This window comes from Passer montanus, unplaced genomic scaffold, assembly GCF_014805655.1.
Source record: "Passer montanus isolate IOZ18808 unplaced genomic scaffold, ASM1480565v1 scaffold97, whole genome shotgun sequence".
Taxonomy (NCBI): domain Eukaryota; kingdom Metazoa; phylum Chordata; class Aves; order Passeriformes; family Passeridae; genus Passer; species Passer montanus.
The window spans coordinates 1,957,381-1,983,359 of NW_024375145.1; the positions used below are offsets into that span (position 1 = coordinate 1,957,381).

General features: G+C 40.5%; 1 protein-coding gene across 4 annotated transcripts in view; it reads left to right on the forward strand.

Annotated features, from left to right (window-relative positions):
• SSBP2 (single stranded DNA binding protein 2) overlaps nucleotides 1-25,979 on the forward strand; it is a 135,532-nt gene that overhangs the window by 82,261 nt on the left and 27,292 nt on the right. Inside the window, exons 5-9 of one of the 4 annotated variants that reach the window (XR_005626231.1) lie at nucleotides 8,868-8,957; nucleotides 21,265-21,324; nucleotides 22,828-22,894; nucleotides 23,072-23,142; nucleotides 25,360-25,451. Coding sequence is in view for 3 of the 4 variants with exons in the window: in XM_039696310.1 (XP_039552244.1) it covers nucleotides 8,868-8,957; nucleotides 21,265-21,324; nucleotides 22,828-22,894; nucleotides 23,072-23,142; nucleotides 25,384-25,451 (356 nt within the window). In the remaining variant the exon portion in view is untranslated. The remainder of the gene's footprint in view (nucleotides 1-8,867; nucleotides 8,958-21,264; nucleotides 21,325-22,827; nucleotides 22,895-23,071; nucleotides 23,143-25,359; nucleotides 25,452-25,979) is intronic. The other 3 variants (XM_039696310.1, XM_039696311.1, XM_039696312.1) reach the window with 3 other exon arrangements.

Here is a 25,979-nt window from a genome sequence, read left to right on the forward strand (position 1 = left end):
AACAGAGCTAAACTGGATCTGTCTATCCTTTTCCTTCTGTAAACCTCTCCGTGTTAGGCAGTTTTTTATATATAGTGAAATATGGATTATTGCAACCACTAAGTGCTCACAGTAATCTCTGGTGTTTTAGGCCATCTTGGACACAGTGCTGAGGTGAAGGTGACCCTGACAGGTCTGCACTCACAGACTCAGTCAGGGACCTTGGGAAGACAGGCTTGCTGTTGTTTTGGATCATGTAATGTGACCTGATTTATTTATATAAACAAGGGGGTTTATACCTGCTTTGCTCTTAACGGTTCCTTCACTGCAAAATGTGCATTTTTAGTGAAGAAACATATATACATAATTCTCATTTAAACCCAGTCTGTTTCTATATGCAATCTGTGCATGTATAAAACTGTTTATGAAGGCAATTTTTCATGTCATATTCCTGGGTTTAGCTGGTCTTTTTTTTTCTTTTTTTTTCTTTTTTTTTTTAATGAAGTGCAATGAAGAATTACATGGTGAAGCAGAAGTTTCAGCAATCATTCTTGCATCAGCTGAATTTTGAATCTTGTTCCTTGTATAACATAATGTATTTAAAAATACACTGTCAGTTGCTGTTTTCTGTGTGGGTGACCCAGTAGTTCATGGACCAGCCAGGTGGAATGGCTGTGCATGGATCACCATCCCTTCAGTGTCTGTGTGGGCACCACCTAAAAACCCGAATAATAATAAAGTGAGCAGAAGAATAAGATTTTAAAGGTGTGCTTAAGAGCTGTAGGAGGTAGTTAACCCTGAAAGATTCAAGCTCTCATTATCACTGCTATGGATTTTCACACCACGGGGTGTAAAATAATTGGCTCCCTGAGGAGGAGCCACCTGAGACAGGTTCACCTGCTCTGCTGTGTGACTTGGGGACCAGTGAGTTTGGTCATGTTTGGAGCCAGGATTTTTCCTGCCAGGGCAGCTTCTCCTTGCTCCAACCCTCACCAGCCCTGGGATGCATGCTGGGCACTCACAGGCTTGGTTTTCTTGGATCCAGTTCCCAAATAAAGGGAATTAAGGTTTGGTTGTTTGGTTTTTTGTTTTTGTTTTTGTTTTTGTTTTTGTTTTTTCCAAAAAGACATCCAATAACCTTGTCCTTGGAGGACTGAGCTCTACTCTGCCTCTGCTGTCTGTGGAGGATGGATGGATGGATGGATGGATGGATGGATGGATGGATGGATGGAAACCATGTCCTTGGAGGACTGACCTCTACTCTGCCTCTGCTGTCTGTGGAGGATGGATGGATGGATGGATGGATGGAAATTCCTTGAATTCTGGTACCCCCTGGGGCAGGCTGGGGGGCTTCTGTTGCTCAGTGACTGCTCCTTGTAACTCCTTTATAGCAAATAATCACCAGCAGGAAAATGTGAGGTCTTCATAAGCACAGTGCCTAATTCTGATTTAGCACTTAGAGGTGTTAACTCTCTGTTCAACAAGTTACATTTATCCAAAGATAGATATTCAGCTAACATGAGAAAAATGAGATACTTTAGAGGCTAGCTTTCCATGAGTTTTAAATTTGTCCTATTTTTCTTCAAATGAACATGTACTTGTTAGGGAATTAAGTATTTATTCATCAGCACCTGCACACACAAGAAATACCACTGGTTTTAAAGCAATGAAATTCAGACTGGAGACTCTAAAGTGTGTATTGTGTTATGTGTTATGTACCACTAATTCCAGTGATAATGGAGCTAATGTTCAAATAAAACCCCCAAATGGGTGCTTCAGTAAGTCTATGAAAATGGGCTGTCAGAATTACAGTGTTGTGAAGTCACATGTTTTCACATTTTAGGCCAGAGGAATAATTTATGGAGCACACTCTTGGAAAGCAGAGATGTATCCATGGTTGGTATCTTAGTAAATGGTTATTAAAGGGGAATTTAATGACATGAAGGTCCAGAGAAGAACATGCGAATGTACAATTTTTCAGACTCTGGAGAGACAGAAAAAAATTGTCATCATGAAGTAAATTCTGCAGTTAGGGTCCCTCTGAAGTAAAATTTATCTCTTTGTGCATATGACTTCTGCAGTCAGCTACATATGGAGACAAAAATCCATTTTGAATTGTGAGGGAATTACTGAGGGGGTTTTGGTGTATTTTCCTTTCTGAAGCTGTGCATATATTGCCAGCACTGCTGAATCACTCTCAGGCGACCTGAGGATAACCCCAAACCAGGCTACTTTGCATTTCATAATCAAATTTTAGTCTTTCAGCTCACAGCATATTTGTTCATTTGTTTCATAACTTGGAAAGGACAGAGAGATACAGAAAAACTTTCATCTTAATAATCACTGTATTCCTAAAATGGAAAAGCACTTGACTCATGTGGAGTGCTGGGCCATAAGAACTGGGATACAATACTCTGGCAATCTTAAAATCTTTGGAAAATAAAGTGGGTTTAACAATTAGATTAATTAAATGATTAAAAGACACTGTGCCAACCACTTAATTGCTAGGGGAAGTCTCGGTATGAGATAGTCTTGTCATACTAGTCCAATTAGCACAATTGTACCAACCATGAATTATCTGTAGAGCATGGAAAAAAATGGAAGAGCGTGTTGGGGAAGAAGGAGGAAAGGATGAGCAGCGATCATCCTCTTTGTGCAGCGTGGCAGGGAATATCTGGAATTTAAAAATCCAGCTGGAGACAGAACGTGTGGGGGCTGAGGCATTCCCTGAGTGAGGAGGAGCATGTTCCTGGGGCAGGCAGGGGTCAAACCCTGGTCTGTGATCCTGGAGGGAAGCAGGAGGAGAGCAGCGCGGGGAGCGTGCGGAGGATTCTGCGGCTGCCGAGCAAAGCTGGCTCAGTCTCCAGGGAGTCTGGAGGAGGGGTGTAAGTGTCACTTCTGGAAAAGAAGTCATTTTGTTGAAATATCACTGCAACTCGGCTCCAGGCTTCAACAGCAGCAGCGTTTTGTGTCCTCAAGTGGCTTTTGATGTTGGCAGCGTGGTGGTTCCTGCTGGGGCTGACGGTGCTGCTGCAGCTCGGGAGGGTCCTGGGCTGGGACCATCACCCTGGACACACCTGGCTGGGAATCCACCTCAAATGAGTGCCCTCACCCTCACAGAAAACAGGCTGAAAGCATTGTTTGAAGTGTCATTTCTGAATGTTCATGATGGACTTCATTGGAATGGGGTGCCCAGGGAGGTGGGGAGTCAACATCCCTGGAGGGGTGTGATGGGGAAATGTTAGGTCATAGCTGGGACTTGATGGCTCAGAGATCTTTTCCAACCTGGCGTATTCTGTGATTCTCCAGCTGGGGAAAGTTGGGTATTCTGCTTTTCGGTACAGGTCTGTTTTGGAAAAAAAAAATAACCCAAAAGAATGGGCAGAAATTCAAAAGAATGTCATAGGTTTATTTCCATATCTATAACACAAATTACTCTTGCACCTTTTTGTCAGTGAACAGTTCACTGATACCTATTCAGACTACTGATTTTATTAACTTCCGGGTAATAATGAAGGTTTCTTTTAAATAACTTCTCTTTATAACCATAATTTTGAGAAAACCTTTTCTGGAAGTTATGTTCTAAATAATCCAAGAAGCAGCAGCTGAGAGACAGGATGAAAATGCTCTCTTTTAACAGGAATTTGAAGTCCTTTTATTCACTGATAACAAAGCTTTCCTCAAAATTAATTTATATTCCAACCTGGTAGCCAGTTTTTAGCACTGTAATGACATTTTTTTTTGTCTCAGCTAAGCATGATGAAATCCCCAGACTGGGCACTGGGATAGAAACTGTGATCCCACTTCAGATATTTGCTGGAGTGAGGTGGGTTTGGGGCTAGAATTATTTCATGGGGAAGAAGGATGAATGAAGAAGAAGAAGGTGAAGTCTCAGAGGGCACCTTCATCATCATCATCATCATCATCATCATCAATCATCATCATTAACAACAGATCCGCCCTTCCCTAACTGACCACGTCTGCTGGTGCAACCCTTTTGGTGTTTCCAAGAAAAAGGGTCAAATGTGGGTTTTTTTAATCTACATTTTTGGCATCATTATTTTTATTATTCTTTATTAGCCATAAATAAGATGGAATGAAGAGAAAGAAAATATCAGAGTCCAGATGAAACCATAGGGAGCTGGGATTGGAGGAAAACTGAGAAGTTGCAAGGAATGACCTTCCACAATTACAGTTCTCAGACTTGTGTGGTCATGTGAATACCTCCCTGTTACACAACAGAAATTAAGCAGTTTAGACAAATATATATCAGTGGAGCTACACCAGGGTTTAATTAGGTCTCATGATCCAGATCTTTCGAATTACCCACCTCTTTCAGTGTGATGAATCCACCTTTTTTGGGCATGACCTTCCAACTGTGTTGAGTAAACCAAGGCTGCTCAGTCTGGGGGTTTTGGCCTCTTGGTGTACAGCCACATGTTCAAAGGCTTTGTAAAAGGCACAGAGACTTATTTAAAGTATTTGAAATATTACTTATTTTGTTGTTCAGAGTGATGAGTAGTTTTATGTTCCGTCTTGAAGAAAACAGGGAGGTTGCTAGTGGTTAATCACTGCAGTTCCTTTAATACTTCTTTATTTTGTGATGGTTGCAAATAGGGAAGGTCTGTTACAGGAACCAGCTGGTGTCTTAGAAAGACTTGGTAAATTACAAGTTGAAGTGTTTACAAAAGGAAACTTGGTATTTTTTATGGTATTGGCTGCAGTATGCCTGACACTTCAAAGCTATCAATGACCAGAAATTAAACATGTGGTAATATGACTGGAAATAGTAATCATCCATCATTTGCCCTTCCAGAAAAAAAACCCAGCAACCTACGACTACATTTAAATCCCTTACTTCCCATAATTTCCTAAGTTAATGTACCAAATATTTATCCCCTGCCTCCAGAAAAGAAAATGAGAAAAGGAAAAAAAAAAAAACAAAAAAAAAACCAAACAGCAATTGTTTAGGTTTTGACATTTTCTGCTTTTCCTTCTGACTGTGCTGCTCTCACCAGCATTTCAAACTGGTTGTGGTTTCCTGCATTGTCCTTCACATTCCACATTCACTCTTCAATTTGTTTCATTACCCCAATACCAGTGTACATAAAAATACCCTGAGATGTTGCTCCTTTATGCTCTACTTCAGCTGATTGTGTCTGTACCACCCATGGCAGAATATCTTTGTCTGGAGATGCCATGCTTTGGTTGCTTGTAGGAATATGAAAATATTACATTCCTAAATGATAAGAGTAGATTTAGGGCTGACATGGAGAAGGGTGAGGGGATGAGGGAACTCGGTGTCTAACATTTTTATTTGTAGGGTCCAACTCCTCGCCTCCATCATCCAGTAGATTACATCATTTCCCATCAGTGAGACTTCTTAAAAACAGAGCTCTCCCTTGAGTGGACAAATTTAGTAACATGTGGTAAACGTTGGATTAAAATAAGAAAGTTTTAGTGTAAGCAAAATACCTGAAATTGAATGTCTTGGTGAAAGAAAGAGCCAGGTGAGGATTTTTATAAAGTCAAGTAATTTCTTTGTAGCATTTTTGGGTTTCAAGTGAAATTCTTTGTAAGCTTCCCTCATCAGCCACTTCTTGGGATGGCCTGCAAAAATGAGCATTGCAGGTTTATCTCTGGATTTTTATGCTTCAGCAAATGTACTAGTAGAAGAGCTAAAATATTTTTCTTTACCTTTTTTTTACTTTGGGATTTCTTTATTATAAAATCTATCCTAAACCTTAGCTAGTTTTATTAGTTACTACAATAATCTATTTTGCATTGCCAAGAGTAGCTTGGGTAGAGAAGGAATGACCATAATAACTTTCACTCAAGTACAGTTTTAATTAATAATTGTAAATTATTATAAATTCATTAGTATAAATTCATTATTTTAGCTACAAAAGCAAATACAGATTTCCATTTTTAAGGAGGTAAGCTACTGTACAAGGAGTTTATACCATCTAAATTTTCCGATTTCATCTTTTTATGAAAAGCAGGGAAAGCAATTTGCAAATATTTAAAATGTCAAACTAATGGAAGTATAAATGATGAACATCTTGTAAGGCATGCAAAAGGAGGCCACGGTTTGCTATGGGACTGTGGAAAAAGAATGAATAATTCATCAGGATAGAATAAATAAGAATATTTCCATGCAGCAGTTGCAGGTTTGTTTATTGATCTACCTGGTAGAAGTTCTTAAAAGATTCATTATTTAGCACAAGCTAGAAAATGTAATGTACCCAAAACACTGAAAATACTTTATTTCTGGCTCTGGGACTTCATTGCCCATCAGGGAAGAAAATCCCAAACAAACATGAAAACAGAAAAAAACCCTAGTGCATTGCGTAATGAAGGGTAGAAATGGAGGTTTCTGTAACACCTGAGAGAGTAACTGCAGAATCCTGAGGGTTATGGAGTGGCACTGCAGCTGCCAGAAGCACTGCCCAGGTGGTGGGGCCTGGGGCTGCCACCCAGCCTCAGACACTGAAAATCCACTAAACATCCACTGAAAATCAAGCCCAGCACATCGAGTCCCTCCCTGCCAGTTCCTGGTGATTCACCAGGAACGGGGCTGGGTTCCTCTGGTGTCAGTGCCAGGGGAGATGTAGACACAGGGGGAAAACCCCGCCTCTGTGAGACAATTATGAAAGTGTTATTTTTAGCTATATTTCCTACAAAGCCTTTTTAGGCCAGCAAATGGCTAACAGTTACAACTTCAATCCTTTTCTCCCTTCATTCTGGAATAGTCATTATTCCCCTCTCCCCCTCTAATTTTTAAACTGAACTTGCTGGTGTTTTTTTTTAAAGAATAATTTTCAAAGTGGGAAAGACCATGAGCTCTCAGCAGCAGGGTGCTGTACCCTTGAGGGAGCTCTTCATCCCAAGGGGCTGTTCCCTCCCCTGTGACCCCAAGGACCTGGCAGGGGACACATCCCCTGGCCAGTGGCACGTGCCATGGCCAGTGAGGTGGCCCAGCCCAGGGACTGAGGGATGATGGTGCTGAAATGAAACCCAGCAGTGCCCCTTTAATGGGCTGCTCCTCCTTGGTCAGGCACTGCAGCTCAGGCTCTTTGGGGCATTTGGAGATGCTCAGGCTTTTAACATCATTGATTTTCTCCCATCAGTGGTGCTGCTGTTGTCATCCTTCATCCAGAAAACCTGTACCTGTGTTAGTGCATCCAACATGCCCCACTCAGGCTGTGCCTCTCACGGGTTTATTGCACATTGATGCTTAAAGAGCTCATATTTCCTTAAAAAAAAAACCCAAGCAGCAACAAACCAACAGCTTTTTCCCCTGTTTTCCTTTGGAAATGGAGATGAGGTGAAAATAATTATTTGACATGAGTGGCAGTGGCTGGCAGAGCACCACCTTTTTTGGCCACAGCTTCCCTGGCTGTTCTGGCTGCTTTGTGGTGGCCTCTCCCTGCATGATTTGTGGTTATAATTCCAAAGGATTTGCTGCACCCAGCTCACCTGGCTGGCTTTCCCTGTCAGCTGCAATTCTACAGTGTTTCAGCACTGATCCTTGCATAGATAATACCTTTTATTAGAGGATTTTTTCATTAATCAAAGCCTTGCACTCATTTTGAAATCCAGCATCTTTTGCAGACTTTATATTTCAGTGATACATTCCAGACTTTTCCAAGGAACACTGAGCTTGGATGCTAAATATGTTACTGCTAGTTGCTCAGAACTTTAATTCTAAAATACAGCTTAAGCCATGAAGAAATCTGTGGTGATTAACTGAATGTTTCCTTTCTGCTTGGTTGAAAAAGGTCATCCCTCCTTTTGTGCCAGTTTTCAGATATTTCCAGCATTATTCTTTCCTTTCCTAGGTCTTGTGCCAAACACCTGGAAATACAATTTCCAGATCTGCATCTTTAGGGTATCGAGTGTGAGTGCACAATAAATAGAGTGATAATTTAATATCTGTGTGTTTTGCTGGGCAGGCTTTGGCAGGTCATTAGTAACCTGCCAGTGGCTGTGGGAGCATTCTGTGTGCTCCAGTACTTTCACCCAAGATTTTAAGCATTTATAGGTGATTCAGCCTCACACTGCACAGAAACACATTGCAGGAAGGAAGAATGCTACAAATTAAAAGTAATTGAGGTTTCAACACATGACAACAGAAGCAGTTTGGCTTCTCTTTTCTGTGACAATCTCCTGCATGTAAATTGCCAGGAGCAATATTCTTTACTCGCTTATTCCAGCTGAAGGATTTGCAAAGGTAACTAATTTCATCCTCTGATTCACTCCTTAGAAATCCCTTTTTTCTTTTCCTTTCCAAAAACGTAACCTGAATTCTTCTAATTTGTCATGGTGGTTATTTTTGGGTTGGTAAAATCTTGAGCATTACCAGCAGAATCATGAGCATCCCTTCTTGTGCTGTTTATAACAGAGCCCTGTTTTGAAGCTTGTTGTTGTTCTGGAAAAATATTACAGGCTGCTGAAATTATCTTTAAAGTGCTTAGAAATTGCTGATAAAATGCATAAATTACTTTTTTTATGCTCTGTGTATATCCTTGTGCATGTGTGAGACTGTTGATACACATAAGACAAGAAGTATGCAAGTTACATTCACATTGGTGCATGTAGAGACACTCAGATGCAACATTTTTTAAATTCAGTCAGGCTTTGTCTAATTGGCCTGTGCAATCTCTGGCACCCTTCCCCTCAAAATACATTTGTTATTTCAACAAATCGTGGTACTTGTATAGACAAAAGGCTCAACAATTTGAATTTACTTTCAGATGAAACAATGGCATAATGACATATTCAGAGAATTACTTTCTGCACTTTGGTCAGGTTTGGGGTTTTTTTTGGGGGGAGTTTAATGCCTACCATGCAATGACAAAGGTTTATTCTCCCTTTGTTCTTTTCAGAGTGCTGCAGCAGCTCCCAGCCCAGTGCTAGGAAACATTCCCCCAGGAGATGGCATGCCAGTAGGTCCAGTACCACCGGGGTTTTTTCAGGTATTCAGAAAAAAAAATTATGATTACAGGAATGTTAGGATAGAAAATCCTCTGTAATACTGTTTGCAAGTCTGTAGAAAAGGTCCTGTTCTGAACTATGTCTCACTGTGTGGTGCAATATTTGAGAGTTTATTTTTAAGCGGAAGTGGACAGGTGGGAAGGAAGTGACCTGACTGACGAATATTTAATTTATGAATTAGTAGAGCACAGAACAAGAAATGGTGCCAGGTTTTTAGCAGAGATAGAAAATGCTTGAGTACAATATTAAAATATTTTCTTATGATAATATACATAACATTCCATGGAGATTTTAAAGTTAGAACGTTGTTGGTTGTGTTCAATGGGCCAGATTCCTGAGCTTGGGTGGGAATTCAGCCTGGGCAATGCAGAATGTCCCACTGAGCATTGCCCTGCACCTTGAAGATCTCAACCCCAGTGCCTAAAAAAGTTAAGTCAGGGATTTAGACCATGTGCTGCTTCTGTTCAGGTTTGTCCTACGTGGAGCTGAACACCCATTTAGCACTGAGGGTGGAAGAAATGACATTTTAGTGCAAGCTCAGCGTGGTGTTTCTGCCCTGAGGCTGCACTGCTCCCAGGCTGGGCTTGCATCTCCTCCTCACCAAAACTCAGTTGTTTTCCTCCACACCGGCGAACTGAGGCTTGATTTGTAATCCATGAATGGAAAGACACTTGGAAGTGAAGTGGAAAATATCTGGCTGCTGGTAGTCACAAAATTCTTGGGAGCTGGCAGAACTCATTAATTAATTTATTTCTACTTTTAGTGCTTTGAGCAGCTGGTTAGGTAGGCTCTTTTGCACATAATTTTTGTTTTAATTTTTAGATTATATCAATATTTCACTTTTTTTAACTTCAGCCTCCCACTTCAGTTGTGATGTCAGAGGAATTAAGTTTTTTTGTTATTGTCTATGATGACTACTAAGATGGGGAAGGGGCACAGATAGGACAAGTGTGTGAAGTACAGAGGAGAGAGTAACTATTTTAAAGGTTTTGCAGAAGGAGGATGTGGGAGTTTTGTTTTTAGAAGTGTGAATAGACTTCTAGCCACTCCAGATCTTTGAAGATGTAAGAAAGACAATCTGATAGAAAGTTGAGTGCGGGTAAAGTCTCATTGTATGCCAGTATCTGTCTGGAGTCTGACTTGAAGCCACAACATCATCCTGCTCTTTTTACGAGGCCTGAGAGTGAAAAGGGACGTTTTCCAAGACATTATTAATTCTTGCTGTAGCTGTGTGCTTTAGAATACACGTAAGCTTGGAAATCAGGTGGCAGTGGGTGCGTTGGGAGCAGTTTCAGCAAAGCCAAAATCCAGAGGGTTCCATCTTAGTGAGAGGTGTGTGAGGCGGTGAGTGCAGACAGCCCTGCTGCTGCTGTGGGTGTTGTCAGGCAGCACTCGCTGCCAGGCTCTGAAACCTTCACCAGAGCTCAGCCTCACCAAGGTCAGCTCGCCCCAGGACAGGGAAACGTGCTGGCAGACAGAGCCTGCCTTGTGAGACTTGAAAATGGAGGGGCATCGTCTGTGCTGTGAAAGGCAGGTGAAATCACAGGTAACAAGGGGAAACTCATGGTGAAAACCTCCTCCTTCCTCCATGGGTGCTGCGAGACCTTTACCAGGCTGTTTCTCCATCCTCTCCTCTGTTCAGTTCCTCTGATCTCAGAGTAAAACAAACCACAGACAACAGGCTGATCTGTTTGAGAGCTGGCAACCCTCATTCTGTGGAGCTGAGACCTGCCCCTCACTCCCAGATCATGACAGCAAACAATTTGTTCTCCAGAGTCAGTCCACATGGGCAGAGCAGGAGAGAGGTGCTTGTGTTTATATTTAGTGCACTGAGGCTTTGCTCCACAAAGGCCTGGTAACATTTTAATTCCTTTAGCCCGAAATGTATCTGGAAGGTCACCCTGGAATGGTGGGGGTGCCTGTTGTTGCTTTCAGGAGTTGTTTGGGTTGGGCTGAGCTGAAGCTGCTGACAGCCAGCACCTGCCAGCTCTGCTTGCAGAACTCCGGGGTCACGGATGATTTAAAGTAATTTCTTCCCTCTTGCACTCATGTTTTGGGTGGATGCTGAGCACTGACAGGGATATAAGCAAGGTGGGATCATTGCTGCTGCAATGAGTTCTTGTCAGAGCAGGGGAATGTCAGAGTCCAGGGAGGGAAATATGCTGGGAGTGAAGAAACAACAAGAGGCATTGCTGACCTCTAACATGATGTTTGAGACATTTATTTTTTTATGGAACAAAATACATATATTTATTTTTTAAAAATAATGCAGTCTGCTAATATAGTGTACCTCTACTACAGTGTAGTGGAGGTAGAGTAGTACAGGAGAATTGTTGTTTCTGAGACAGTATGTGGTAAAACTCTGCTCTTTGTAAAATGAGGTTTACTCATGCAGGCAGACCATTAGCACTGATGTTAATTAGCAACCTGTGGCACTTCATGCCTGATCTACAGAGGCAGAGGTTCTGCTACCAGCAGCTGAATTTGTCTTGTATCCCTCTGTAGTTGTACTTTAATACTTCGATTCAGGTGAGGGGTGATGGTCACTGCAGTGCTCACTGTCCAGAAAAATGGTGCAGGGAAGGTGGTGGAGTTGTACACAGGTAATGTCATCAGATAAACGAGGTTTTGGGGTTTTGTTGTTTGTGGGTTTTTTTCATTTTCAAATGAAATTGTGTGCAGTGTCAAAAGTGAAATTTGAAAAGTCAGTTTTTATGTGGAGTTAGCATGTGCCTCAGTTTCCTCCACTGGTCTGCTTGTGTTTGAATGTAGTTTTATGGTCATATACATTTTGTCTGCATCTGCTCTCAGTCTGAGCAGCAGTGGGACTCTGGAAATAACTCTGTGTGAAACAGAAACTGAACCTGCTCTTGGTTCATTAGCAGCAGCAATTGAATGTGTGGGGCACAAGAGTTCTGCCGTACAGGTCTCTTTAATTCTAAATAGTATAACCCAAACCCAGGCTGCTTTGGCCAACAGAACTAATGAAACCATACTAGATTGCTTAGAGGTGAGATGAACTTATTTATACATGTCTGAAATGCCCAACCAGCCTAGCCTGAGTCTGGAAATACCTCATCCCTTTCCAGCTTTCCCATCTGTAACATCCTGTAACGCAGCTAAGGTGTGAGGAAGGCACTTAGCTACTGTGATAATAAAATAAAGTCATGTGGGACATTTTCTGAGTAATTTTTAGACATTTTTAATCTATGCAATTTGTTAGTTTCTTGATATGGCCAGTCATGGATATCAGCGTGACCTGCTCTTTGTCCCATGTTCTGGAGCCCTCTCTGACCCTGACAAAGTAACTGGGCAACTGAAAGACTGAATAAGATCATAATAAATAATTACCTTTGTGTCTAACGTTAGTGGATGTATATAATGTCAGCAGCCACAGCTTTACACAAGGCTCTCACAAACTCATTTACCGTGAGTTAAATCTTCCACTTGTGATCAAAGGTTCAGGTCACAGAATTCAGAGACTTTCAGGTTTCCACATCCAGTCTTGCAGGTGCAACTGCTGCTCTTCAGGTACTGAGGACCATTTGCATCCTGCTCTTCACTGATATTTTAAGGCCGCTAAACAATTGGAGAGATGCTGCATTTCCGTTTTTGCAGACAATTTATTTGATCCTTGTGGACAGTGCTGGTGTTAGTAAGAAACTGAGTAAGAATGAGAGGTCAGAGGGAAGTTTGGGAGCATGTGTTCATTGAGGTTTTTTGAGTTTTTAAACAGAATGTAAACTATTGATTTCACAGGATTTTTTTTTGCCTTTTAGTTAAATTTCCAGTTTTGGCACTCCTAAATGCAGAGTTTAAAACAGATCAGTGTAGAATTGTTTGGAAGGTGCCTTAAAGCCACTCCTGTTCCAAACCCAGCCATGGGCAGGGTCACTGGTTCTCCCAAGTTACTGCCACCCAGCCCTGCCCAGAGTCTGACCCTGGCTGCTGCTTTTGCACTGCAATTAGGAGAAACACTTAAATGTATGTTTAATTAAGCCCCAGTTGTCCTCTGCTCCTCTATTCCGTGGCTGTCCAAAGGTTTGGCTGTGTGAGGAGTGTGAGTGGCTTCAGGGGCACTCACCTGACAGACCCTGCTGGGAGTTGTAGGGGAAGTAGCTTGTTCTACAACTGACAGTTCATTTGTTTAATTTGGTAATTCTGTTAAAAGTCAAATTCCAGCACTTGTCTGTACCTTTTCACACATAAGTGAAGCGCCCTTTCTTTTAAACACGTTACTTTTTTCGGCACATTTGTTAAAATCTCTTCCAGGGTTCAACTTACCACTGAACATTATTTCCGTGGTGCCTGTTTTCTAAAGGGCTTTTCAAGTGGTTGGCTTCCTTCACCAACTTCAGATCACCAGATAAACTTGGAATGGCATGGGAGAGAAGTGTCGACACCATGTTTGAAATACAAATGTTACATATTCCTCTTATATAAAAGGGGAAAAAAAAAACACCAGCCCAAACCCAGCCCTGGAAAATAATGTGAGCCTGTCTTGCCATCTAGTGGCAGCTGCTCATGCTCATTTTACCTCAATCCATACTATTTTCAGTATTATTTTTAGCCTTGTTTGCCATAGTAGAGCTGACCTAATGCTTCAGGAGAGCATTATTACAGTAAGGCACATGAGCAAAAAGGACTTTATTTTTCTGCCTAGCATTACTATATGAGATATAAATATATATCTCAAGTTGTAAAGTTAGGCAGGAAAATAAATATAAATGTGTATATAAATACATATACATATAAAAAACATTTATGTTGGTTATATATTTATGTATAACAAATATAGGTCTACCACATGTAAATAAATATAAATCAAAGTTTATAACTTAGTTAAATGAGAATAAGCAAAGCCAGCAAATTAAAAAGTAGTAACATTCATATTCTGCGTTTTGAAATAAAATGGTGAACTACTTACACATGAAAAGAAAATGGATTTGTAAGGCACAGTGTAAGGCTGTACAGTATCTCTGTAATGCACTATTTTAATTCATGGCTAATATTGACTGTATTTACAGTAAAGTCATGGCATGACACATTGTTAAAAAATAGAGTTTGTATTCCAGAACAAATAAATGCAACATTTGGTTACAGCACTTACAGGAAGCAAGACAAGGAAGGAGGAATCCCCCAGCACCTATTTAAAGGCATTTTGGAGTGAATTGTCCACTGGGGTTGTTATTTGTGCAGGGAAAGAGGAATCCCTGTTCCAGCTGTGTAATGTCACAGCTGGAGCCAGAGGATGTGCTGTGCAGCACCTGTGTCTGTGTCAGACTAAAAACTTCCTGTTTCTTTTTGAGCCCCTCGGAACTCTTTCAGCTCTCCCCTTAACGCTCACACAGTCTCCTGGTTTTCCAGAGTTTTCCATGTTTTATCTCACTCCCTCCAGCAGCCACTCCTCGTTATCTGTCCCAGGATCCATCACCTGCCTCCCAGTGCTGATCCTCCTCCCGTGTTCCCCATTTTGGCAGAAATTTTCTGTGAAACTGAGATAGTCACACACCATAACAGAAGGGCAGAATTAGCTGGATTTGGCACATGTTCACACTCAGCTTCAATTCCAGTGCAGCAGGTGGGGCAATTGAAGGGGAAGGAGTGAAAAGGTAAAGATTCTGAGCAGGGCAGATACAGGGAGGTGCCAGAAGCTTGAGAACCATCCTGGGCTGTGAAAACATGGTGATGGGAGAATGAAACATCACCAGGGCTGTACGTGCACCTTGCAAGCAAAGATAGCAGCTTTGGTAGCCTGGAGAAACCTTGAAAATAAGATTTTTAAGGGTGTCTTTTCCCCTCTGAGTTTATATAATTCATGTTGATAGGAAGAACCTTATTGTATTTTTGGAATCTCTGTGGTTTGTCAATGCACCTACCCAAGAAGAGCAGCCTGGGAATACTCAAATTCAATAAATTATAGCTCTAATTCTTTGCAGAATTGGCATATGTGCATTTTTGTCCTCAAAAGTATACACTGCATTTTAAAATATTCACTTTTTTGAAACCATTTTGACTTGTTGTACTATGCGAGAGGGTATTATCATATAGAAAGATCTATAAGTAGTTTGTGGTTTTCTCCTGTTTGGGTTCCTTTCCCTAAATACCAGCAATAAAGTAAACTTCTAAAAAGTGAAGTTATCCACGATCTGCTGGCCTCAGTAATTCCACCTTGCAGTTATGGTAAATGCTTTTACTGCCCATAACTTCTGGAAGAAATTAAAACTGCTCAGCTTGAGGAATTAATAAGATGTTCCAAAGAATCAGCTGTGTATCACAACCACGTTTATCAGTCTGGGGGAAATGCTTTCAGTCATGTGTCTGGATGACGTCTAAGTTCTAACAATGAAGGGGTTTTTATTTTGAGGGCTTTTAAGGTGATAAAATCTTGGATGTTTTGGATTGTCATGTTTGAAATACTCTGTTTTCCCTTCCATCTGCATTTAATGCAATTAATATTAAAACTATTTAACTGACTTAAAATTAATATAAGTAATACATCGTACAAAATTTGAATTTCTTAAAAAAATTCATGTAAGTATCATGTGCAGAACTTACCCACTTTCTCTCACAATTTTGAAATCTTGAGCTTCCGATAATAATTTTCTCCACAAAGTGACACAGATGTAATGACAGTGCAATTCCTACAGATTATCTGGAAGCAGACCTGGCTTTCAGCATCTCAGACAAATGTTTACCTGGGGATCAAACATTTTGTTTGTGTCTTTTCTAGTTGTTTTGTTTGTTTCGTTCTTTCTTTTAAGCGTGGAATTGTTTTTTCATTTTTTCCACACCAAACAAGGTGTGTGTTGCAGTGTCCTTCCACATGCTGTTCCTTGACCAGGGATAAAACATTAAATTTATTGGAAAAACTGGTATTGCTGTAACTTGGAATTCTGGGTGCGGAAGCAGCTCTTCAGTTTAGGAAAAAAAAAAAATTGCTCTTATTTTGAATTAAATCAGATCTCTTACTGTTGCTATTTGTAAGTTGTCAGTCTGCTCCTAGAAAACCATACATACAGGAATTATTTTTTAGGGATCTTTTTCTGAAACAGTAAAGACCTTGATCGTGGAAACGGATTTGTTCACCAGGAAAGGCCAGTGTGGAAAGAAATCCTCTCTCAATACTGAGAATAACACATTTTTATGAAAATAACATAGATAAAATCAGCTGTTTTGGTTTGCCCTGGTAGACTGCAAGAAATGCAGTGTACAACCCAAATTTCATCCCTGAAATATTTCAGAACAAAATCATTTCGGGTTTAGTCCTGGTTAAAACTAAAATGTGTTAATAAAGAGTGTACTGAAACTTGAGTGATTGTTACTGCTGAGGGAGATGCCACCAAAAAAATCACAGAGGAAACTAAAAAATCAAAAGCAATGAAATGAAAAATTACTTGCAGGGTGACTTGTGTAAATTAAATTCACAGATATTTAATGGTTGCCAATGGTCTTCCTAAGAGGGCAAACCCCCTTTGGTTTGGGAATGGGAGATGTAGGTGTAAAACACCTCCAGAGCATTTCCTAAAACACTGGAGTCTTAAAGAGATAACATATTATTTATCCTTATAGCAAAATGAAATTGAAATGGCCAGCAGTCTTATTTGTTATCATTTGGATACTAATACTAATAATCATAACAATAAGTGATGCCAAACCTTTAGCCCAGACTAGAATTCAAAAACTAAAAAGGTGAAGATTAATTGTATTTTACACAGAATGTGTAACTTGGCAACTGATTTTTAAACAGAGAGGAGAACGAAGATTTTTGGTTTGTTTCACTTGTGATCATTTAGAACTTTGAAATGGATGGAAAGATTGGGTCATTTTCAGAATTACCAGAGAAAACGCGACCTTGTCTCTTGCAGCTTGAACTGTTTTCCAGTACTTGCACCTCAAGTAGCAGCACAATTAATTTAAGATCACTTGTAGTGTGTACAAATAAGATCTGTGGTTCCATTTTCAGCTGCTAGGATAAGTGGTGTTTACATTTGTGCTGTAGGTGGCTGAGTTATAAAAATCAATTATTGCTATTTTGGTCCTTCTCCACACCAAGTGTGAAGCTGCGTCTCACCATGTGATTTTTAATTTGTGGTCAATATATTTATGGTCAATTAAGTCTCAATAGGAATTTAAATATTCAGGATTACTTCTCTGGGCTGTGGATTATTGTAAATTTTACACGTTTATGTGAGACAAAATGTGATTGATAAATGCAAAGGTATGAAAAAAAACCAGGATAAAAATGTCAGTGCAAGAAACCTGTATCTGGAAGGAAGTGATTTACACTCCCAACTTTTGGAAGGGAAGTAAGATTAAGGAAACAATACATTTATTGAAGTATGTGATACTTAGTAGAACACCACTGTCTGAATTCCTTATTTCACCACTATGAGGTGGAAGTGAAAACTGATCCACATCATATTTTATTAGAGTCTCCACACCATATTTTATTAGAGTCTCATGAACAACTGAAAAAGAGAGTAAGAACTGCAACACTGGCAGAGAAACATCTCAGCCTCTGTGCCTTTATGGCATCAGTGTCCTTCTGGATACTTTCTGTAAAATCACTTTTCCTGGCACCAAAATGTGGGCAGTGAGGCCGTTGTGCTTCAACATTGCCCTCTCAAACACTTTCCCACTGAGAAACTTGTTTTCTGTTGTGTTGAGAACCAGGACAAATAGGATTTTGGAAGGTTTTGATGTTGCCCAGCACACGCAACTCTCAGACCTGCATTAAACACACTGGTTATGAGATACCCTTTGCTGTCCCTGTGCACAGATGGATTATTCTTGAGCAGACAGATAACAAAAAAGTGCTGCAACTTCTGGCACCATCATTCAAGTGCCTGAACTTGCCTTTCTTTAAAGTACTTTTAACAATTCGACATGAAATGTTGCTATTAGAGCAGGAAGGTTATTAAACTTAACATTTCACATCCTGATTTTATTTTGTGTAATCTCTATTATTCTAGTATTCCAGTGCTTTCCTCCTTTTGGGTTTTAGGGCTTTTGTTTTTAAAACTTCACTGTAAGTTGGTAAATGTAAATGTTCTACGGTGACTACACAAAAGGTTTTTCCTTTCTGGATTCTTTTTCACCCAGTGTAGTAGAACGTTCTTCTTCCTTTGCTCTCAACTGCAGGATTGGCAGCCTTCAGGATACTTTTTATGATGTCAGATTAGTGAATTTATACCTGTGGGTAGGAATTACAATGTATTGCTGTCAACATATATTGGTGGCATCTTCATCTCAGCAGTGGCTTAGATCTGGCTTGCTTGCCTGTTTTTTGTTTTATTCACTTTTGGGGGTTTTTGGGGTTTTTTATTGTTTTGTTTTGGGGTTTTTTTTGGTTGGTTGGTTGGTTTTTGCTTGGTTATATTTTTTGGGGGTTTTTTTATTGTTTTGTTTTGGGATTTTTTTGGTTGGTTGGTTGGTTGGTTTGTGCTTGGTTATTTGGGTTTGGTTGGGATTTGTCATGAGTTTGGGAGTTTTCTCCTTTGTTTTTGTTGGTTGCTTGTTTGGCTTTGCCTTGTGTTTTAGTTTTCATTCTGAGGGATTTTGCAGGAGGTTTTGTTTTTGTTTGTGTAGGTTCGTTTTTTAATTGGGTTTAGTCTTTTATGTGTCCTTTGTTTTGTTTTGTGTTGTTTGTTCGGTTGCTTGGGTTTTGCTGGGTTTTTTTGTTTGGTTGGGAGTTTTTATTTGGGGTTTTGGAGGGTTTGTTGGTTTCTTTGGGAGGGTTGTTTGTCTTTTGGGGTTTTTGTTTAGTTTGTTGTTATTGTTGTTGGTTTGTTTGTTTGCTTGTTTACTTGTTTTGGAGTGTTTTCTTCTGCTTTTCCTAACACCTTATTGTGTCTGCCAGTCCTTGAACTCCTTTGGAGAGGTTGATTTTAGTCCCTCTGTCTTCTGACTAACCCACAGCTGAAGTTGCCTGCTGCATTATTGAGTATTTTTCAAGCTTACCTCCAAGACAAATAAAGAGTCTGTCTTCCTGAAAATTCAGTGTGAGCATCCATTTAAGGTGCATTTAAAATGCTGAATGTTAGGCTGAGACAATAGGCAGAAATGTCCAAGTCTTCAGCATGCAAACTTTTTATTTTCACCTTCAGAAACAAGATCTGAGTGACTAGTTCAAGGTCTGTGGGCACTGGTTTTAATTTAGCCCCAGTATTCTGAGCCCAGTAAGTTCAGGAGTGTTGGTGCTGCAGGGGAAGGGGAAGAAGAAGTTGCCAAGAATTGAGGAGAGAGGGATGCCTGCTGTAAGAAGTGGAAGCCCAGAGTGGTTCCTCCCTCATGGACATTCCAGCAACTCCTAATAAAAAAAAAAGAATAGGAAATGAAAGTAAAACGAGTTCAGAGACTAATGCCAGGTGTTCTGGAAATTTCAAGGGAAGTGGTGAATAAACACATGGCACAAAGTTTCTGCTGCTTGAGTTTGTGTCTGTCAGAATCCAGTGCTCAGTAATGTGTATGAGGCTTTAAAACCACTCCAATGTCACGAAAAGCTGAGAGTATTTAATATATTTTCATCAAAATGTTGGACATTTCTTTGTTGTCCTGAAACATCATGGTGGAACCTTTTTGTGGACAAACAATATATGCAATATATTGGTAGTGGAGAGGGAGAGGTTCAGTCACTGACACAAAAATGAGAATATTTAGGTTTGCAATGGTAACATTTTTGTGGTAAACCAAACCATAGGAACTACTTGAAATCTGCTTGTCACTGGTTGCAGTTCTACCTGGGTGTGAGTGGAATACATAGATACATGAATATTTACAGTATATAATCCTTGTAAACTTGGAAGGAGTAGGTTTTTTATTACTATTGCATGTTAGTAGGCTGGTTCTGCTCTTTAAACATGGCTGAATTCAGACACAATTCAGGTGTCCCTTTTTCTGAGCTGCACACTGTAAATAAAGTTGGTTTCATTTGCTGGAAGAGAAAAGTCAAACCCAGGGTCCTCACTGGAGTGGCTGCACTCAATTGACCTCTGTGGAAATGGTTGAAATTCTAATTTCCTGACACTTCTACTGTTTCATGAGGGCCTCGTCGCATGCACAGCCCTTTCTTTTTCTTATCAGAGGTTCTCACCATCAGAGAATGCACAAAGGAGCCTCCCTCTTCTACAGCACATCATTTCAAGTATCTTTTTATTCATCTATTCACAATTGTTATTGAACTTTCTTCTCCAGTTTGTAAACCCTCTGTACTTTAAATTGCTTTCTAGCACTACTTTGAGAGTGTGTTTATGTAGGTTACATTATTTCAGCTTTCATCTGATTCCAGGATGTGAAAGGTTTCATTAATTTATTGATGTAAGATCATAGGAAAAGTTCCAGTAGTAATTATTGGTAAAATAATTGCAGTTTCTCTGCTAGCTGTTGCTAGTCTAAATCAGTCTTTTTGTCCCTGTGCTCAGACACAGCATACTTTTATCTCTTCATTTTCTTCTGGAGCTGTAGGTACTCCTGCTTGCCAAAGCCATCCTCTTCATCTTCTGTTTAGTCAGATATTTGTGCCTTTTTCCTGTAGATTTGCCACTCATCGTTTTATATTTCCAGGCTATTGCCACACTTTGGGGTGGATTGAGCTGAGAAGTTAACTGTTTTTGCTGCCAGTGCCACTCGATTATTTGTGGGCTGTGAGGTAGCTCTGGGGTAGCCAAAAGCCAGCAGAACCTCTCAAGGTGTGGATGGTGTGCCAAATTTGGGTGTAAATTCAGGTGTGAGAGAGGAAATTCAGTGTGTGAGCAGGGAGGGATGGCAGGAGTGCAGCACTGAATTGACATGGCAACTGAAACCAGCAAAATTCTAAATGTTTGCATCATGAACTGGGAATCTGTGCCTCCACAGGTTAAATTTTGTGTTGGTTTTCACTGCACTATGAAGAAGTGGGTGAAAAGTATTTGTGAATTATTTTGATCTTCCTTACCTCTGAATTCTCCAAAGAACACTTTTGTTTTCTATTCCAAAATTCCTATATTTTCCCCCTTCTCCGGTAAAAAGTACAGATGTCTGATTATGGTTTATTCTTCACTATTAACGCTTTAAGTTTTTTATATTCTGCGCTTGAAATTGCTGAAACAAATTGTTAAATAATTTATCCTGATAGATGAGTTGGTTGAGAATCTCTGAATTTCTGTAATACTGATAAACATTGTGGGACAATGTCCAGAGCTCTCCGTGGGAGGGCTCAGGCTAGATGGGTGTGAGCATGGCAGTGGTACAGGGTGGGATTTACAGGGTGAGTGGGATTATTCAGCAGTGCTTCTTTCTCTCCTGCAGCCTTTCATGTCCCCCCGGTACCCTGGAGGCCCAAGGCCACCTCTCAGAATACCCAACCAGGTAAGGCTGATCCCTGATGCTCTGCTGGACACACAAATTATATTTATTCCACTGTAAATATGTGGAATGTTGGTCTCATGAAGTGCTCCTCCAGACACTCAGAACTTTCCAAAAGCACTGATTTCCCAATTTTCTCTCATCTCCATCTAAGGATGTGCAATGCCAGCGAGACAAGGATGAGTAATGAGCTGCTGTTCGTCAGCAGGGACCTTTCCTGGCCCATCTGTGAGAAGAGGGTTCTGGAAGGAGAGAACATTTGTGTTTTCAAGTTTCCACAGTGCAGATAGAGGAGGAGAAAGAGTTGTCAGCAGATGAAAAGTTAAAGACAAGCAGACAGAAAAACATCAGTGGAGCTCTGAGAGGAAAACTAGGTCATTTACAGTATTGGGAAAGGTAGGAAGGATAAATGGAACAGGTAGTGTGGTTCAACTTTGGTTTCAAGGGCTGCCTCTCTATTGTCACACTATACCCCAGCCTCATTTCTGGCTATTTTTTATATTTGTGTAGCTCAGTTTCAACAAATTTGTCATTACGTTTGACACACTGTCACCAGAAGTTAGGAAATCTGAATGTCAGTGAGCTGGATGTACCAGGTGGCAAGACTTGTCCAGGGCTACTTCCTCACAAAAGCAGTTAATTAACCTTGATGAAGTGATCATCTGTGCTGTGCCATTAGTACTGCACTTAATATCTGATAACAATTTACTGCTGTAACTCAGTTCACTCCTGATTTTTGCAATTCCCAATACTATTTTAGCCAGAGGTGTCTGAGCCCCTGAGCCAAGGGTTTGGGTTTCACACCCTCTGTGCCTGAGCTCAGTGAATCCTGGCAGGTGGGATGTGGTGGCTGGAGGTGCTGCCAGCCTGCAGATTGGTTTCACAAATGTTTTTTTCTGCACACTGGGGTATTTTCAGTCCAGGGTGAAAGGTAATCACATAATCCCAGTGAACTGCAGCTCTTGCTGCATTCACTTTATGACAAGTTCATTAATTGCTGCTTTAGCAGCACTGACATTACTCAGGGGATGGTATGGAAGCAGTAAACTGTTGTGGTGCATATTTAAGGCCCAAATTTTGATTAGGTGGTAGTTTGGTCCTGGGGTTGTGGAAAGGGTCCCTGTCCATGGCAGAGGGGTTGGAAGGAGATGAGCTTCAAGGTCCCTTCCAACCCAAACCATTCTGACATTCTGCTCACTCAGGATACATTTCTGCTGAAAATGTGATGGTGCTTTGAAATGCTAAATAGCACCTCATGGATCAGCTACAAAGATCCATTAATAAATGTGTTTTTCTACTTGACCCAGCTGCAGGTAAAGTCCTGTAAAAATGAGCTTTAAACCTAATTCAGTAAACCCAGAGGGCAGATTAATGTGGGAATTTGAAAGCACATTAACTCCTGACTCAGAGGAAACATCCAGGAGTTAGGAATGAAACGTGTGTGCTGTGTCTTTAACATGAATTTCAACCACTCAGTGGTTTTTTGCTGTGTTTTCCCTCCCTCAGGCCCTCGGAGGTGTCCCAGGGAGTCAGCCCCTCCTGCCCAGCGGGATGGACCCCACACGGCAGCAGGGTGAGTGTGGCTGTCCTCACAGACTGGCACCTTTCTCCTGCAGATCATCAGGCTTTCCTGTTAATTACAAAGAGATGATGCATTAAAAGTAGCTGTGCAAGGTGATTGTGCCTTGCATAATTAAATCAGTTGTGTATTGCATATATAAATATAATGTGTTTTATATTTTGTTTGCAGGTCATCCAAACATGGGTGGGCCAATGCAGAGGATGACTCCTCCAAGGGGAATGGTGCCATTAGGACCACAGGTATTTCCCACAGAGGGGCTATCCTTAGTGACAGGCCTATACTTAGTCTATATTCTGTGTCTTTGCTTAGCTTGGAGACTCCCAGGACTTGTTTTTATAATCTCTTTTTAAAGTAAACTTCCTGTTTTACAGAAAAAAAAAAGTTCTAAATTGCAGCTGTACAAAATTGAAATGAAAAATCTGTCACTTTCATTAATATTTTGGATTAAAAGAAGAATCCCTTCACTTGCTTTCTTTAGAAAAGTTGCTGTAATCAAAGACTGACACTGGCAAGGCAGACCAGGAGTGGAGTAGGTGTTTCCTCCTCCTCCTCACTCATTATGCTGTTTAGGAGGAAAATATTAATACCCTCTAACTTTGCAAAAAATATCTCTCCAAATTCTGCAAATTTTTTCTCTCATCCACTGTTGATCTAAATTTTGACACATACAGCAGAGATTTTAGTGTAAAGTGACATCTCCAGGCTGCCATTTGTCCCCATGTGCACCCTGAGCATCTCTGGCTGTGTCCAGAAGGACAAGCAGGGGACAGACAGTCCTGCTGCACCCTGGAACACAAATCCAGGAGGCTCCTCTGTGTTTTTCCAGCCCTGGAGTCAGCAGCACGTGGGTGGTGGTGTTCCTCACTGGTGCTGCCAGTGTTTTGTTTCACAGTGTGCTTGTTGTGCCCACACTGTGCATTTTTGCTTCCCCGTTTCAGATAATCTCCCTGGTGGCTTCTTGTTTGAATAACAACTGAATTCTGAATTATTGAATAGCTTTGCCTTCCAAGTCTGTTCACAACTGTCTGTACAGTTTTGGGTCTTCCTGCTACGAGCCAGCTGTGCACTTCTTCACAATCTCTGCTGAGCGACCAGCAAAGCATCTACAAGTACAAAATGAAATATATTTGCTATTTTTTTATGTAGCCTGGAAACGTATTTACCATTTTTTGGAGGTAGAAACTCTGCTGTGCTGCCATATGAGATTGAGCTGATCCTTTATGCAGCACCATTAGTCACACAGCAGGCAAATCTCATGCCACTTTTTGTGAGGACAATTTTTCTATTTTTGCTGTAATTTAGGATCCACTGTTTTTGTATGTCTCTTCTTTTTTTGTGCTCAACATCCTAACCTGCACAAAATTTAAGCACACAAAATTTAAGTTCACAAATGACTCCATCATTGGATCACCAAATACTCTGCAGAGAGCATCACTGCACTGAAAGGACACCTGTATGGGTGGCAGTGCTGTTATTTAGGGCAAAGGACTAAATCTGCTCAGGATTAGTAGTAATTACAGGTGGGAGATTGTCAGGCGAGACAGATTGTTCTGCTTCTATTCCACTGAATACAAATAGGTGTAATTTATATTTACAAATGACTCCATAATTGGATCACCAAATACTCTGCACTGAAAGGACACCTGTATGGGTGGCAGTGCTGTTATTTAGGGCAAAGGACTAAATCTGCTCAGGATTAGTAGTAATTACAGGTGGGAGATTGTCAGGCGAGACAGATTGTTCTGCTTCTATTCCACTGAATACAAATAGGTGTAATTTATATTTTTGTGTAAGTAGTGCAGTCAAACTGTGGTCATGATATCAGCACATAAACTCACATTTTGTGGGCTTTGGGAATGTAATTTGTTAGCATTGCTAGGACATTATTTACCATATTAAATACTCTTCATTTTGCTTTTTAAAGACCTGGGGTAGTGAAAAGTGTCTCTGCCCAGGCAGGGATGACACTGGATAGACTTTAAGGTGTCATCCTGGGATTCTGTGATTTGTTAGAATTGAATCATGGAAAGAGAAATGTAATGATACAGTAGAAAGTTATATCATGTGGTTTAATGTTATAGAAATGTAATGAAATCTAGGTAGAAATAATAGCATTTGATATCTCAGAATCTTAGTAGGGGGTGCTGATATTGAATTGCTTTGGTTTAGAAGTGGAATTCATTATAAAACCTGACCCTTGCTGGCCATTAACTTGAGCTCAATATGTGTAAATAGTACAATTCCCCCTGAAACCATGTTAACCATTCTTAGCCAATTTCTGATGTTTGTATTGTTCCTCCTTGGGGGTAATGATCCCAGTTTTTAGTCAGCAGTCAGGGAATCCTGAAAGCATGAATGGCATGGCCTGTCCTGGCAGCAGTTGCGCAGGGATGTCATTAACCTGCTGTCCTTTCTTTCCCCCTCCTCTTTGGTTTTGTTTTTTTGTTTTGTGGTAGTCTGACCCTTGGTTGTCGTTGCAGAACTATGGAGGTGCCATGAGACCCCCCCTGAACGCTTTAGGCGGCCCGGGGATGCCTGGGATGAACATGTAAGCACAACACAAATCCTACTGTACCTAGGAAATGCACTGTTGCATTGCAGAAGGAGCAGTTGGGACAGACAAGGCAAGGAGAGCATGCTTTGGTGGCCAATAAATGCAATTTTGAGAACTGAACCCACAGTCTAGCAGGAGCCTTGGCTGTCCTAACAAGTCTGTACAAATAGATTTTTTCACAGATCAAACTTCAAATACTGGGAATATTCTGTTAATGGAATCACTGATATATCCTCCTATGCATTTTTAAAAATGACGTTATTTATGTTTCTGCTTACTAAATATCTTGTGAGGAATGTTTTTTCTCTGCAAAATAGTTCAGTACTTAATTGTAGCAAAATATACTTTGTCCAGAACTATTTATAAGAAAAAGAAAGACACTATTGATTTGAAAGTCTTCCTCAACTGCAGTTCTTATTTCCTTAAATGCATTTATTTCCAGTCTAAACAGATAGAGGAGCTTTACAGATAGGAATGTATTTCTGTCAGTTTTTCTATGTATTTCTGGTCTGGAAAATTGTC